The sequence below is a fragment of the Sminthopsis crassicaudata genome, chromosome 2, assembly GCF_048593235.1.
Source record: "Sminthopsis crassicaudata isolate SCR6 chromosome 2, ASM4859323v1, whole genome shotgun sequence".
Classification (NCBI taxonomy): domain Eukaryota; kingdom Metazoa; phylum Chordata; class Mammalia; order Dasyuromorphia; family Dasyuridae; genus Sminthopsis; species Sminthopsis crassicaudata.
In genome coordinates this window covers 610,902,954-610,919,445 of record NC_133618.1, presented here as the reverse complement: position 1 = coordinate 610,919,445, position 16,492 = coordinate 610,902,954, and the positions used below count along the sequence as shown (strand labels likewise).

Here is a 16,492-nt window from a genome sequence, read left to right as displayed (position 1 = left end):
TGAAGCTCTGAGGCAGCTTTAGGATGAATATAAAAAGCATTACTTTACACAACAGGTCATGTTCTTATTGCTATTCAGCCATTTCAACCCCGTTTTCATGACCCCATTTGGGCTTTTCTTGGCAAAGATACCAGAGTGGTTTATTGACTCCTCCCATTCATCTATAGATTTGGAAACTGAGGTATAGGTCATAGTTGTGCAGAATTCATTGTCCAAGAAGGCAGACAAAAAGGGCAATAGTATCTTAGGGACATTGTGACAGTTGTGTGATGATTCCTAGAAAACTCCAAGAAAATTCCTAATTTTCTTTTTTTTTAATTTTTTAAAATAGTTTTTATTTACCAGATATATGCATGGATAATTTTACAACATTGACAATTGCCAAACCTTTTGTTCTAATTTTTCCCTTCCTTCCCCCCTCAGATGGCAGGTTGGCCAATACATGTTAAATATGTTAAAGTATAAATTAAATACAATATATGTATATATGTCCAAACAGCTATTTTGCCGCACAAAAAGAATCGGACTTTGAAATAGCCTGTAAAGGAAATAAAAAATGCAGGCAGACAAAAATAGAGGGATTGGGAATTCTATGTAGTGGTTCATAGTCATCTCCCAGAAACTCCTAATTTTCTAATGAGAATTAACAATGTTCTAGAACATAGAACATTAAAACTAGAAGGGATTTTTGAGATCATCTCCAGTAGTTCTTATTTTGGAGCTAGTCAAACTGTTGTTTTTAATTATTTTGATAGCTGTATTTCACTGTCATTGGGTTCCTTTGTAATCCTATGTATTTTACTTTTTGCACTTAAAAAAGATAATTCTTCACCAGACTGCCAAAGGGTTAAGTAGCTAAAAAGGTTAAGTGGCCCTAATCTTGTTCCACACTCTCATTTTAGAAATGAGAAGCCCAGTCATTCCTAAAGTTTGGAGATGTACCTTCCTCCCCCGCTAGTAGCCCACCATTGCTTTAATAGCTCTCTATGGATCTGTCATCCATGGACTTATTAAACCCAAGGAGCATATGACAGTTAGTTAGCAGGGGGTGCAGATCAAGTGAAGGAAGATGAAGAAAAATTCTGGTTAAAGATTTTGGTGGATACGAGGCAAGAAGCCATTGTTGAGGCAGGAAGTACGAGTTTAAGGATGTACCGCAGGCTGGTGGATACTTACTTGAAGTGAACTCAAATATTAGTACTGGCAAACATGGACATTCATGCTGAGATGGCAGAAAAGGGGCCACTGTGTCCTGCTTCCGCAGGCTGATGTAGATGCCAGAGAGGGCAGCCTCATGGATGTGACGCTCACCTGCTCCCGGCTGGAGTGGCAAACTTGCCAAAGAGGCAGTGTGGGTAACATCTCTGTTATGGTCCTGTTACCATGGCAATAAATTGTCACTAATTAGTAGTTTGGTTACCATGGCAATTTCTAGTAATTACAGGTTACAAATGGTGCAAGGCTTCAACCCAACCCAATTAGTTAATTAGAAAGATTTAGAATTTTGTCCAAAAGGGAAATAGCCTGCTTCGCAGAAAATGAAGAGAATGTGTCACAGCTTGGGGCCAGAGGCAGAGGGGAAATTGGAAGATGCCAGAAACTAAGGGAAATAATGGATTTTTCTCTGTGGTTAGTCCCTGGGCAGCACCGGCATTGCAAAGGGATGACCCAGGTTAAGATCTCACCACTGATATCCAGGATTGGGTCTGACCAAGGTGGTCCAGGCAAAAAAGAAAGCCCCTTGGCGTCCACCATTTCTGCAGGAGGAGGCAGACCTTTGCTGTTACAGATCTAGAAAAGGAAAGCCTAAAACCTTTGTGTTTGCCAAATTATCCCGGACTACTCTCTACTACAGCCTCTGTGATTAGGAAATTGATGCTTACCTGTTAAAGGCATTCCGTGAGAGCAGCATGAACTTCTGTGTTGCTTGGCCCATCCTTAAAGGTTTAATTAGATTATCAGTGAGAAATCAAAAGGCACGGGGCCTAGAATGTTAATGAAGAGCCTGTGATGAGCATTAGGCCCTGCAGTCCCAGGTGGCCCTGACACCCTCATCCACGTGGGCAGCCTATATAAGTGCTATTTTCAAAGACGAAGGATGCGTCTGTTCTTTCCTCCGGGGACATCTTCCCAGACATCTGGAACTGGGAGTGTCTCCATCTCAAATTAGCAAAGTGACCTAAAGCTAGTTGTTTCCCCATCTGGAGGGGATGAGTTGTGATCTGTCATTTCACATCAGCAGGTGCCCTGAGCTCTGGTTTATAATGCAATTGGCCCCTGGAATGGTGAACCCAAGACAAGGCATTGTGGTTCCTCTCTGGATCGGACTCACAGATCGTGCCTGTGGTGCTCCCATGAAGCGATGGGGGCAGCAGGAGGGGTGGGAGCGGGAGCCCAGCTTGTGTTCGTTTGAACAGTTTGCCAAGTCATTTTGCTATTTTCATAATTGCATCATTTTTCACATCTGGGATGGTTTCAACTCCACCCTTTGTGGAGAAATACATGGATTAAATTAGAGATTTTTAACCTTTTTTGGGTCATGGATTTCTATGGCAGTCTGATGAAGCTTTTTCTCAGACGTTTTCTCAGAAAATATTTTTAATGCACAAAATAAACTAAATAGGATTACAAAGGCACCCAATTGTATTGAATGTAGTTATCAAATTTTTTTACAAGAGTTCACAGATCCTAAGTTTTGTACTCTTGGATTAAATTATTTTCCATGTCTCCATGATTCCATGACTTGCCCAAATTCACCTTATAGGGGCAGAGCAGAACTTAAGACCCACAGTAATTACCCAGGAGGACACATGTTTCTCGTTCCTTGGAAAGTAGACACAGAATCATGGAATGTTAGAACAGGAACGTACCTTAGAGATCCTGGAAACTTACTGCAGGTGAGAAGACGGGCAGGTTGAATGATTTTGTTCTTATTCTCCAGCTCCTTAGGTTTAGGTGTGTCCTATGCTCGGCACTGATTTAAAGTGTTACAGTGATCAGGGGGAGAAAACATTCATGCTTGCATTAATTTCTCCCAATGTCACTTCTTGGGCTTTTTCCACAGAAGCTTGGGGGAAAATAACCAGTTAGACAAAATCCTTTTGCTGGGTCTTTTAAATTCACAGACATATAGGAAACTTCAAAGACCACCCCATCCAATCCCCTTATTTTATAAATGAGGAAACTGAGATTCGGGGATATTAAGTGGTGAAACTCTAAGGTCATACAGGTAACAAGTAGGATTGGAACTCTACTTCTCTGATCCCAAAGACAGAGCTCTTTCCTCTGAACCATGCTGCCTCTGTGCTGGAGCTGTCAAGAAGCTTCCTTCCACCTCCCTGACTCCAAGCTTTGGGTGGGTTTCCCAGTGAACTGTTGGGAGGTTTGAGTCAACAACCCCTTCTGAGCATCTATATCAGTTAGTTGATTAATCAGGAAGCACTTAGGTACTGTGTGCCAAGCACTGTGTTAAACCCTTCTGGAGGCACAAAGTGAGCCGGGATGCTGTACTAGACACAGGAGAAAAATACAAAAGAAAAACTATTCTTCCCATAGGAAAGTTCTCATGTGCAAAGTCAAGGAGAGTATTGATGGGACATCTTGCAGGGGGAGCATCAAGCGGTCCTTCTGGGACAGGAACAGGACAGGAATATGGAGTCCAGACTGATGGGAAACCAGTATAGAAAGACAGCTTGGGGCCGGATTGTGAAGGACTTTCAATGGCTAACAGTGGAGTAGTTTATTTTTTTCCTACAGGCAACAGGGAGACTGAAGCTTCTTGAAGCACTGTCAGACATGTGCTTTGGGAATTGCTGTTTCTTTGACTACTATGCGGAGTTAGGCTGGACAGAGAGACTAGACCAGAATCTGGGAGAGCAGTTTCTAGGCTGTTGCAATAATGACACAGATCCAACAGGGGGATGGCAATTTCCCTGATAACATCACCCTCTCCCAGGGAGACAGGCTGGTCTCCCCTGACTTTGCCCACGGTGCTCTCTTCCAGGGGGCCGAGGAGTCAGCGTGGGCCCCATTCTCAGCAGCAGTGCCTCGGACATCTTCTGCGACAATGAGAATGGACCCAACTTCCTCTTCCACAACCAGGGGGACGGCACCTTCATAGATGTGGCCGCCAGCACTGGTGAGTGTGGTCTACTCAGCTCCGTGTCATTGGGGGAAGGGGCCAATGTTCACCAGTCCCCATGGCTCAGCTCTTTCTCTGAAACTTCTTAGATGCCCCAGGCAGTTTTCAGTGAATCCGTTCAATTCATCAAGCACTCCACACTAAAGACACTGAACTTCAGATGAGACGGTCTCTGCACCCCTAAAACTCATACGTGGACATGATCCCCAATGCCTTCTTTGAGTTCTTGAATTTCTCCTCAGTTCTTCACCACTTCCCTAGCTCCTTCTCCCTTAGCTCATCCCACATTCTTTTCAAACCAACATTCGTTGAATCCAGCCCTCCCATTCCTCTCCAATCATCTCTCTGTTCTGCATAAACCTTTTTCAGATTCCATCTAACTTCCATTGCCCTCCTCCTCCCAAACCACCTTGTATTTAACCACTTCATATTTCTTTGTATTTATTCTCTATATGTTCCAGTCCTTATTCACGTACATACTTGTCTCCCCCTTTATAATGTATAATTCTCACAAACAAAGACTGTTTCATTATTGGTATTTGTGTCCATAGGCTCTAACACAGGATTCCTGGGACATGGAAAGCACATCAAAATGCTTATTATTTGATTGATCACCCTTCCAACGACTCCTCCTAATCCTGATTCACTCACATAGCATTCCTTCTCGTAGCATTCCTATGAATAAAAGTAGCATCCTCCTGTGCAGGTTCACCATTTGGACACAGGTCATCTAGGAAGGGCTCTGATTTTAGATAATGAAATTAGAGCAGGCAGACAGAGTCAACTCCCTAAAGACAGGAAAATAGCCTCTCACAGAACTACCAATTTCAGTCATTGTTTTCTGCCTGAAACCCCTTGGCAGAAACCCAGCCTGGTTGGGACCCAGCCAATATCCTGACCTTCGCCCTTCCCCTCCTTTATTTGTGGGTCTTGGACCAAAGGTTCTCAAAGGTGAGCTCTCTGATCTCCCACCAAGTGTGCCTTTCTCATTACCAAGTTCCATTTTTGACACTTCTCTGGCAGCTAATTTTTTTTATCATCGAAAAATCATAAATAGTTAAAAAAAAATTAGCACCTGAAAACCTAAGGATCTGATAAGTTGCTAAAGAAATGGAAGCAGAGGTGAGTGAAGAAGTTGGAACAGAGAGTGGGTATCAGGCAGGGAGGAGAGAAGAGAGGTGCTAGTGCCATAATTGAAAGTCAGAATGATTGTAGGGGTTTAACAAGACATGTCAAGAGGGCATTCATCACCCAAACAGATGCTGCAGTGAAATGCGGCTCTGGCACCTATTATTCCCGTGAAAGGGAACCGTCTCCTTGTCAAGGTGCCTCGTAGATAGGAGAGAAATGGGCCAGCATAGAAGGCCACAGACATTTGGGGCTGGGAAGTTTCAGTGGAAAATGAATGGCATATTAATCCTGAAAGCTGCTGAATTTGACCCCCATTACCTTCCAAATCAGCAGCTTCTGGGTCTGGCTCTGCCTCCCTGTGTTCCCCAAACTCTGCTCCTTACTTTCCTCTGAAAGCTATTAGCTCTAGCTTTTCCAAGTGTTTGACTGCTCAATCCTTGTTGTGAACCACTGCTGAATAGTGGAGGTCTATTTCAGTTTTAAACAGGGTTTCATGGAAGAATCGGTTGAGCCCAATCAATGCTAAAAGCAATAGTCCATTTTATTTGGTTCATTCAAGAGGATGCCTTGTACTTAACTGGCTAGCTCTGGGAAATACACAGGGGGAGCAAGGGCTAAGGGTGCACCTCCAGAACTTGAGCTAACTAGGACAGCCCCACCAGCCTCCTATGCAGAGACTAGGACTTCCAAAGTATAAAACCAGAAAAGGAATACAGGCAGGGATGTTGTCTGGTAGCCTTTCAGGGCAAAATAGGAGGAAGGAAGTCCACAATAATTTCAACAGAGTACTGACTTGGTAAAAGATTATATCAAATCCTTATTGGGACTCCAGAATCCTTCCTCACTCCATTCATCAGGACCCCATCATGATCAGGATGATTCGGGTGCTTTATAGAGAGGCACAGGGAACCTCCTCTGGCAAGCCCGGTTGCTTTATCATCTTTGATGTCACAGGCAAGTACCAATCAAGTTTCTAGCCTGGAAGCTGAAGTAGGAAATCCTAATATGGGGAATACCAGAAAAAGGGAGAGCAGGGGGAAAGAGGCTACACCCAGGACATAGACTGTAGGAACACAACGACTTTTCTAGGCTACAAAAGACCCCGATCATGCTACAGATGAATTAGAGGAAATGTTGCTTTCCTAGCCTTTCACCATTATCTATCCCCTTTGATTGTCCCAAACACATTAAATTCTGAGGAGTGGGAAAAGAAAAGCCTGGAAGGTATTGGTTTTGGAGGCTGGCTCTACTTGTACCAGCCTCTACTCAGCTCTATCAAAGCCTTTAAGAAATATGCACTTGTAAGGGGTTTACTGAGAGGTCTGTCCCTTCCTGCTGGATGAGCTCCACGTCAGGCAGGACAAGTCATGTGCATTCTTACACTTCAGAAGATGTAGTTTCACATTCAAACTGGGCTACTTCCTGTTCATTAGGCAACCGGTCAACAAAATTAAACACCTACTATGTGCCAGGTGCTGTGCTAGGCATTGGAGATACAAAGAACTCTCACCTTAGTTTATAAGGGATTGGGATTGGAGTAGATAATTGCTAAAAATCCAATAAAAAGATCAGTCTGGTAATCTATACTGTAAAAAGTAAAATAAAATAAAATGATTATATGGGATATGAAAAAAAAATCTTATGTCTGAACCTTTGAGCAACAAGGAGGCCCGGGCACTGCCCAATAGGGATCTCTGCTCATCCTATCTCCGATGTTCCAGGTGTGGATGATCCACAGCAACACGGGCGCGGGATAGCCCTAGCCGACTTCAACAGGGATGGCAAGGTAGATATAGTCTACGGCAACTGGAATGGCCCCCACCGCCTGTATCTGCAGATGACCACTCATGGGAAGGTCCGCTTCCGGGTAAGCGGGTTGGGGTCCCTCTCTCTTTCCTTCCCTCCCTCCCTTCCTTTGAAATAGAGTGGGACCCAAGACAGAATCGTGGTGCGATGGGTGGCTGGTGACCTGGTGGATAGGACGCCAGGCCTGGAGTCAGGAAAACTTTCCTTCCTAATCGCAAAACCAGCTAGTGAGGGACACTGGGCGAGTCACTAAGGAAATGGTAAATCACTCCAATATCTTTGCCAAGAAAATCCAAATGGGGTCATGAGAGTCAGACTGAACAACAACGAGGAGATTTGGGTTGGAATTTCCATTTTGCCACCTCCCATCTGAGTGATCTTGGGCAAGACTTTGTCCATCAGTCTGCTCATCTTTCAAATGAAGGGAGGGCGGATTGAAGCTTGGACCCAAAGCAAAGAAAATGCACTTCTCCCTTTTACTTGCAGAGAAGCAAGAAATAGTAGAATATTGTATCTACTCTCAGTTGTGTCTATGTGTTGGTTGTTTTACTGAACTGACTTTTTCTTCTCTGTTAATTTTGTTACAAGGGAACAAATAACATATGTAAGGTACTTTGCAAACTGTAAAGTGCTATATAAATTCTAGTTACTATTATTATTACTGCTACTAATAATAATAATGCTGGATACAGGAGGTAGGGAGGGTTATATTTTTGGAAATGAATTTAATTCACATGATATAAAAACAGAAGGCATCATTAAAATTTTTTAAATAAAATTAAAATATATCAAGGAATTTCCCTACATCTATAAAAAATAAGGAATTTGGATGAGAGAATGTTTAAGGTCTCTTCTAGATTCTGATTCTAGGAGCTTCTCTATTAGAAGATGCTGACAATCCCTTCCACACCCACTCCCACCACAGGAAAAACAAGGCCTGGCAGTTCTCCCAAGCCCATTGACAGCTTCAGTTTAGATAATGATCAGTGGGAAACAACCAGGCCTCCAGCCCTCGCTGGCTCCATCACAAGGCCACAAAGAAGGAACAAATATCTAAGTCAGGGAAAGGAATTTCTGTACGTGGAAAGCAAAGGTGAAAAGACATCATGATAATTACTGCCCTAAGCTTTCTGTGGAAAGGGAATATCCAGATCCCTGCCAGCTCTAAATCCTAAGACATATCAAGTCATGAAGGGAAGCACATTATTTTGAAAGCGCTTCCTCCCTCAAGTCTGAAAATTTTGCTGTGATGAAAACAGCACAGTTCCAAACATTTGTATGGTGGCAGTGTTTCTAAGATGAACTGGGGTTTTTGGTGTGGGAGTCACAAAGGCAGATAACTTGACTAAAGGATTATAGAAAAAGCATTTCCCCTCATTCTCTCTCTCTCCCTCTGTCTCTTCTTTTTTCCTCCCTTCCCTTGTTTTTCTCTGTCTCTGTCTCTCTCTTTCTCTATTTCCCTCTTCCTCTCCCTCTCCTTCCCTCTATTTCTCTCTGTCCCTGTTCTCTTTGTCTCTGTCTCTCCTCTCTTTCTGTCTCTCTCTGTCTCTCTCTGTTTCTTTTTCTCCCTCTCTCTCTGTCTCTCTCTCTCTGTCTCTCTCTCCTTCCCCTTCCTCTCCCTATTTCTCTCTCTGCTTCTCTCTCTCCCTCTGTATCTCTGTCTTTCTGTCTCTGTCTCTGTCTCTGTCTCCCTCTTCTTTCTCCTATTTCTCTATCTCTCTCTCTGCATTCATGTCTCTGTCTCTATCGATCTCTTATTGCCTTTCTCTCTCTTCCCCCTCTCTCTTTTCTTTTTACTTTGTTCCCTCTTTCTCCCTTCCTCCCTCCCCCTTCCCTCTCATTCTGTCTCTTCCTCTCTCTTTTCTTCCCTTTGCCCTATCTCTGCCCTTCCCTTTCCCTTTCTTCTCTCCCTCTCTCTCCTCTCCTAAGTGTGTAACCTAGAATCTTACCCTACCACCTTTTGAGTCCTAATTTTTGTGTAGCAATCAAGTATAGCAGTTAAACTTTGGGTACCAACTCTAATGACAAGGTCAGACTGGCTCCTTTGCTGAGCTTCAAGCCATTTTGCATTGGCTCTATCATCACCCCACTTCATTCTCCCTTAGAAGGTCCCCATGGCCCTAAAGCATAGAAGTATTATCACTTCTTCTTCAGTTTTTGTTCAAAGTGGCCATGGTCTATAATTTCTAATATCCTACTACCCCTAAGTTCTAAGATTCCATTGAGCTTAATGGCAGACACCATCATCTTGGAAGTCTGCCTCCCCCGCGTTAGCTCCCTCTATCCATCAGGAATAACCCATTCTCCTTACGGGTCAAAGTCCCTGCTCCTGCTGGACCTTGCCCATATTCCTGCCCACAGTTCTCAGTTCATTAGCTGGGCAAAGATGACCAACCTATCTTGAGCCCAATGATAGATTGAACCTTCCTCAGCTCCGGTGAACCATCTTTCCCTCCCAGGTCCTTATATTCTTTTGACAACTCATCACTCAGGCACCTTCTGGAGCACAACATTACAAGGAACTGTCCATTGAAGAGGGTGCAGGGATGGTACATGAAAGGAATAGACTTGTTCTGCCTTGGGAGGAGAGCTAAAATCTTTAAGTGGTAATTGCAGAGAGGCTGATTTAGACTAGGTAGAAGAAAAACAAGTAGAGTGATCCCAAAGTCCAGTGGACTGTCTTTTAGATATAGTAGCTTCCTCATCATTGGTTATCTTCAAGAAGAGGCTAGACAAGCTTTTGTCATTGATGCTCTATAAGTGATTCCTGTTCAGGTACAGGTTGTATTCATGTGTGTCTCAACTCTGAGATTCTGTAACTTTCTAATTCTCTGACTTTCCACCCTCCTGTTACTATCGTTTCCCATCATCAAAAATGCTTTAAACACAAAGGTGCAATGACAGATGCTTCCCACCAACAATAAGAGAAAGGTTGTTTCTTTCCCCCGGGGACCTGGTCCCTGCCTGTCATCTGACATCATGGGATACTGGCCCCTTCTAGCTTCACAGTTAAACAGAAAGCCAAAGCTCTCCGGGAGCTGTAAGAACAGCTGGAGTTTCTTAGACTGGTTTCTTTTATTTATCCAATAAGCATTTATTCAGTGCCTACTATGAATAAATTGAAAGGCATTTATTAATCAATTACTATGTACAAAGAACTGTACTAAGTGGGGATACAAAAAGAAAAGCAAGAGGATCCCAGATCTCAAGAAGCTTATATTCTAATGAGAGGAGACAGAACATAGAGGAGGATTCAGCTGCAGGGCAGATAGCAAAGAAGCTACAAGGCTGGTTATAAAACCCAGGGTTTTGGAAGGCGCAGCAGCAGGGCAGAGACCAAAACCCAGTGGTCCTAGACCCTGGGGATTCAAAGACAAAACTTTAAATCTTTGCCTCGGTGAACCTAGATTCTATAGGGGAAAACATGTAGACACATGAATAAATACAAAGTAAACCAAATTCATCTCAGAGAATACCAGGAGGCAGTCCCTGAGCAAAGCTAGGGTGTTAAGAGGGAGAAGTGCCTTCCAGGCCTGGGAGCAGCCACACGGAGGTGTGGAAGTGGAAGTTTGACTGGATTGTGATGTATGAGTAACATGTAAGGATTCAGAGATGGAACTTCCAAGTTCTGGGAATGAGGCACCAGTCCGGGAGAAGGAAGCAATCAGGAGATGAGGAGAAAGAAACTGGGAGCTCCTTTCTGGGCTTCCTGGTCCCTAGGCTGCCATGGATGCTTGTGGCCGACTCCTGGCCCGAGAAGCAAACCTTTAAATCAGCCTTGTTACCAAGCTGATGGGGAGTGACCTCTTTCCCTGGCCTCCCATAACAGGGGGCTGGCCTCTCTGGAGTGGGCGGCTTGCCAGCCACCGGCTCATTATAACAGTCATCAGAGAGACCGGCCGAGCAAGAGCCTGGGGAATGGCGAGAGGGACACTTATGACTCCCAGAGGGCACAGAGGGAGTGTCTGGGGCTCGGCTCCAATGAGCCGTGCAGTGAGATTGGGACTTCTCCAAGGTCACAGGCTCCTCACTCCCAAACTAAAAGGTCAGGAAGCCCGAAGGAAAAAGCTCTTCTCTAGTGTTACATCTCTTTCCCCCGGGGGATCTACAGAGACTCAGCCAGCTTGTGGGGTCCCAGCCTCCTGGTTCTAGAGACAGGTCTGTCCCTACCTGGTCATGGGCTGACATCCTTTCATCTGTCTGTCTATCCAAAAAGACACTTTTATTTATTTTATTTTATTTTTGGCAAAGTTATAGGAATTAATGCCTTGCCCAGGAATATACACCTAGTAAATGTCAAATATCAGATTTGAACTCAAGTCCTCCTAACGCAAGAGCTGGTCTCAGTCTATCATACCACCTAGCTGCCCCCCCCCCCAAAAGACACTTCTGAGTACAATCGAGGGCCCTTTGGGGAGTAACACTGCTGGCAGCAGCAGGGATAGGATAAAAAAATAGTGAACCTTGAGTCATGGGACCCAGGTTTGACTCTCAGCTTTGATATTCATTCTCTGTATAACCTTGGGCAACTAAATTGTTGTCCCTGAACCTCAGCTTTCTTATCTGTAAAATGGGCAGATAAGTGTCAAAGTAAATAGAGGACTGAGTCTGGAGTCAGGAAGACCTGAATTCAAATCCAGCCTTAAACGCTTGGCACTTTCTAATTTCTAAGCAATTCACGGAACCTGATTCAGTTTCCTCATCTGTAAAATGGAGATGATAATAGCACTTACCTTCCAGGGTTGTTGTAAGGATCGAATGAGATAATTATTGTAAAGTGTTCAGTACAGCGCCTAGCACTTAGTATGTCTGAGATAAGTTAGTATTATTATTAAAATGGAAATGACAATTCTGGTGCCCCCTGTTTCACCAGATTATTGTGAAAAACCACTTTGCCAACTTTGACTCATTATACAGATGTTGGTAATATCAATAACAATAGCAATGTTTCATTTTATTAATAATGAGTTAGTTATTTCCATTGTTAATTATTCATAATAATTAATGATTATCCAGCTAAGACAGCAAGGAAAACAGCTAACGGCAGCTGGTCCCACATATATGTGTAGAAGCTTGAAAGCCCCCAGATAATGGGGACCTACTGATGCAGGGGAAGGAAGAAAATGAGAACAGGTATCTTTTAAAAGTGTGACTGGGGGAGAATCCCTCACCTGGCAGCGTGGATACAGGGCCAGCGGGGAGAGGGACCGCGCTAGTCAGAAAAAGCCAGGCGTTCCTCCCCCCAGATCATCCAAGGGAGTACCATCAGCCGAGGTAAGCAGTGTTCCTAATAGCCTTAAGACAAGGACAAGGAGAAAAGAAAAATGGATTTATAATGAGCCAACCTGTCATTTACTGCCTGCATATACATAAGCAAGTGACTTCATCTCTCTGGCTTCAGTGTGTGCATCTGTAAAATGGAGAGAGTTGGACTAAATTGTTTCTAAGGTCTTTTTCAGCTATCCTGGGGGCATATTTGAGGCTCTCCAGGGTCTACTACCCAGTGATTGCACCCAATAAAAGAAAGTATTCTGGGTCAGGATGATCTCATTTCCTTCAATTCAACAGATATTTAATTACTTATATATTTAATTTTATTTATATTCAAACAGATACTGTTTGGAGCTCCTTGTCCACAAAGTAAATAAGTATTTGGGGATTGATCGATTGTCCTGGGAGGGCAGGGAGAGTGAAAGACCCTCCCTGGCAGGAACAGACTCCTTGCTGACTCTCATGCTCCTCCTGACCTCTCTCTCTGTCTGCCCAGGACATTGCCACTCCCAAATTCTCCATGCCATCTCCTGTGCGCACAGTCATTGCTGCTGACTTTGATAATGACCAAGAGCTGGAAGTTTTCTTCAACAACATCGCCTATAGAGGCTCTTCCGCCAACCGTCTCTTCAGGTAGGTGCTTCCTGGTGCCTCTGGCTCCTCACCTAGATGCCGGCAGAGGGGACAGGGGACAGAGGACAGTCCCCTTCTTCTGAGGGCAAAGGGCTAGTCAGTGAGCTGGAGGCCAGGCTGGGAAGAAGAGAAAGGACTCAGGAAAGATGGGAGGAATTGATGGAAGCCAGAGGGTCTCGCAATGGTGCTTCACAGCAGAAAGAACCCTGGATTTGGAACCTTGTTCAAAGTCCAGTTCTGCTATGTGACTTTAGAAAATCTTCATTTCAGATTCAGACCAGTTCCAATTGTTCAGTGATGAAGAGAGTCATCTACCCCCAGACCAGAGAAAGGACTATGGGGACTGAGGGTGGATCACAACATAGCATTCTCACTCTTTCTGTTGTTGTTTGCTTGCACTTTATTTTCTTTCTCATTTTTTCCAGTTTGATTTGATTTTGTGCAGCAAGATTATTGTATAAATATGTATGCATATATTGGATTTAACATATTTCTACCATGTTTAACATATATTGGACTACTTGCCATCTAGGGGAGGGAGTGGGAGAAGAGGAGAAATTTTGGAACACAAGGTTTTGCAAGGGTTAACATCAAAGGATTATCCATGCATATGTTTTGAATTTTTAAAAGTTTTAATTTAAAAAAAAAATCTTCATCTTAAAAATAGGTGTTATGGGGCAGTTAGGTAGCAGCACCATAGTGTATAGAGCTCTGGAATCAAAAGTACCTGAATACAAATTGGACCTCAGAGTGTGTGACCCTGGGCAAGTAACTTAACTCTGCCTCCAAAAACAAAACAAAACAAACCCCAAAAATAATAACAATAAGGAGGAATGTACTAAATGATCCCTAAGGTCCCTTCCAGCTCTATGATGTTGTGATGAGATGTTCTCTCAAGTCCCTTCTGTTTCTAAATCCTCAATCCTAAAAGAAAACAACAGATAATCAGGAACCAATTGAGGCGGGGACCCAGCTTCAGTTTTCCCATCTCTAAAAGAGGGGTGATAATAGTACCTGTTTCTCAAAGTTGTTGTGAGGTTACAATGAGATAATATTGTAAACCCTGAAGCATATATAAATGCCCTTAGCCTAAAAACAAGACCAAGATTTTCCACTGCATCCAGGACCATCTCCATTCATCCTGATCTCCATCTGGCCACTGGCCCCAGATGGCTCTGGAGGGGAAAGCGAGACAGGTGACTTTGCCCAGCCCTTCCTCACTTAAATCCAATAACCTGCAAGTCGTAGCACCAGGTCCCTGATGCCATGGTCCATTTAGAAAAAGGACAAACAACCACCACAATATAAAGACCAGACCAGCTGAATGGGCCAGGGTAAAAGCAGAATACAGCATCCATGTGATGGAGGCAGGAAGGAAATTAATGATTTAGAAGATTTGACGGTTGAGAAAGTGGACTGCTGTAGACACTGGAGGAAGATAGAAGCACGTTTCAGGATTACAGTGAGAGAGGAGAGTGAGTGTTTTCTGTGGGGAGAGCAGACACTGAGTCGTGTTTGTCCAGTCCTGACTCTACTGTCCCTGGCCCCCAAGTAGCCTGACTTTCCTTGAATCCTGCCTAGACGAGCTTATGGGGCTCACTCAGCTAAGGAGAAGAGGAAAGGCCAGGAATGGAGAGATGGGGGCTGGAAAGGCTGGAAATTTCCCAGATCCCTGACTCTGTTTCTCCAAACCCCCAACTCCCTAGCTCCGGACCATGGCCAATGACTATTAATAAAAGGCGAGGGCTATGACTAAGCGTGTTTTAAAATATAATTATTAACAAAGCATCAATCCTGACTGGATGTAATCACCCCCTGAAGGCACCAGATTTACTAATTAGGTGCCTTGCAAAAAGCTTATTCACGACTTCCAGATTAATTGCAGAAGATCAATTGCTCGTTAACAGAGACGTGCTTTTCTTCTCTGGCTAATAAAGTGTCACTTGCCAGGGGCCCCTGTGCAGGGAGCGATATATCTCATTTGCCTCTCTCTGGCCCCAGAACTCAAGTATTCTGACAATTCTTCTCATGAACCGCCATCTTTTTCTTCCCACACAAATTCTGCCCTCCCCCATGTAGCAGCAAGCATCCGTCCCAATCAAATGCCCAGATACCCTTTCCGGGACCACAGAGTAGGTTGAAGGGCATCAGCCTGGCTCGGGGTCTGGCAGGGAACAGGTTAAGCACATGGCTGCCCACGTGGGTGAATGTTTACTGCAGTCCTGGAGGCATTGCCCCTAGCTGTGGCCCGGGAGCCAGTTGCCTGGTAAGCGACTGTGCCCAAGGTCCCTGTGGCAGATGGTTGGGTCCTGAGCACACAATGGTGAGGATGAGAGGGTCTAACAGCTGGGGTCCCTCCACAGCTGGCTGCCTGTGGCAGTGTTAACTCCTTCCAATACCACACTGCTGGGTCTTCTCACCTGCCTCTTTCACTGGGCAGAACTCCTCTTCCTTAATCCCCCAAAGCACTGAGATGCTCTCCTTGGAGCTCCAGACAACAACAATCAGAGTCCTGCTAGCTTATATGTGAGGGTGACTTTTTAAGGGCTCTTAGCATCCTCATAACAGTCTAAGAGAGTAACAGAAATGTTTTCAGGATACAGGTGACAGACTGGTCAGAGTAGAGACATCCATAAAGGAAATATGTATATTAGAGATCCTAGCATCGTGCACACAGCTAGTCCAGATGTGTCCCCAGCAAGCAAACACATGCATACCTATTGTACTGCCAGTCTTTTGCAAATTGCATACACAGCTCTCCTATGTGCAGACTCAACATGGACCAAGTCCACATCCCACCAAGAGAGATACAGACACACAAAGATACATTCTCTCCATCACAGATACATACATTCTTACAGAAAACTCAGACGCTCAAGGGACCCTGCCAGTCTCCTTCCTCTCCAATCTTTGTTTAAAATGTATCCAGGAAGCCTTCTTTGTTGGTCCTGTCAGAGCCCCCCAAGGGTTCTTGGTTACTTTCTAGATTCAGTAGCATCTTCCAAACTCGATCCAGAAACAGGTTTCTGGTAGTCCATGCAACGGCTTTCTGTCCTCCCCCATATTTGTCGTACACATCGGGTGCTAAGAATCTGGGTCAGTAATAATAGTAGAGAGGGAAAGAAAAGGAGTAAGAAAAATTGTGTGGACAGCTGTCACAGCTTGGCCCCCTAAATATAGTAAGAGAATGGGAGGGGGACTCCTGTGTAAAGTTGGTTGCTTTCTATTTATGTGGCTTCCTTATGAATACACTCAGCGGTCAGACCACTGACAGAAAGAAAGTCACTTTTCTCCTCCATCTCTCTGTGAAAGGAAGGGAAGAACCCCTCCAAACCCTTGGGTCACTTAAGGACATCTCTCCCCTTCGGTCTCCACTGTCAATCAGTTGTCTTTCCCCAGGCAGTTTACAATTCATCTATTATAAAAGGGGGAAAGCAACATGTGCAGAAATAAATGAAATCCTCTAAAAAGGGAGGAGCAAGCAAAGCCACAACACGGGGGCGAGCAGAG

General features: G+C 44.3%; 1 protein-coding gene across 3 annotated transcripts in view; it reads left to right on the top strand.

The window, feature by feature from the left end:
• Positions 1-16,492, top strand: part of CRTAC1 (cartilage acidic protein 1) — a 188,228-nt gene that overhangs the window by 152,373 nt on the left and 19,363 nt on the right. For all 3 annotated transcript variants that reach the window (XM_074296019.1, XM_074296018.1, XM_074296017.1), the window contains exons 6-8: positions 4,004-4,138; positions 6,994-7,139; positions 12,846-12,982. In XM_074296019.1, the coding sequence (XP_074152120.1) occupies positions 4,004-4,138; positions 6,994-7,139; positions 12,846-12,982 (418 nt within the window). The remainder of the gene's footprint in view (positions 1-4,003; positions 4,139-6,993; positions 7,140-12,845; positions 12,983-16,492) is intronic.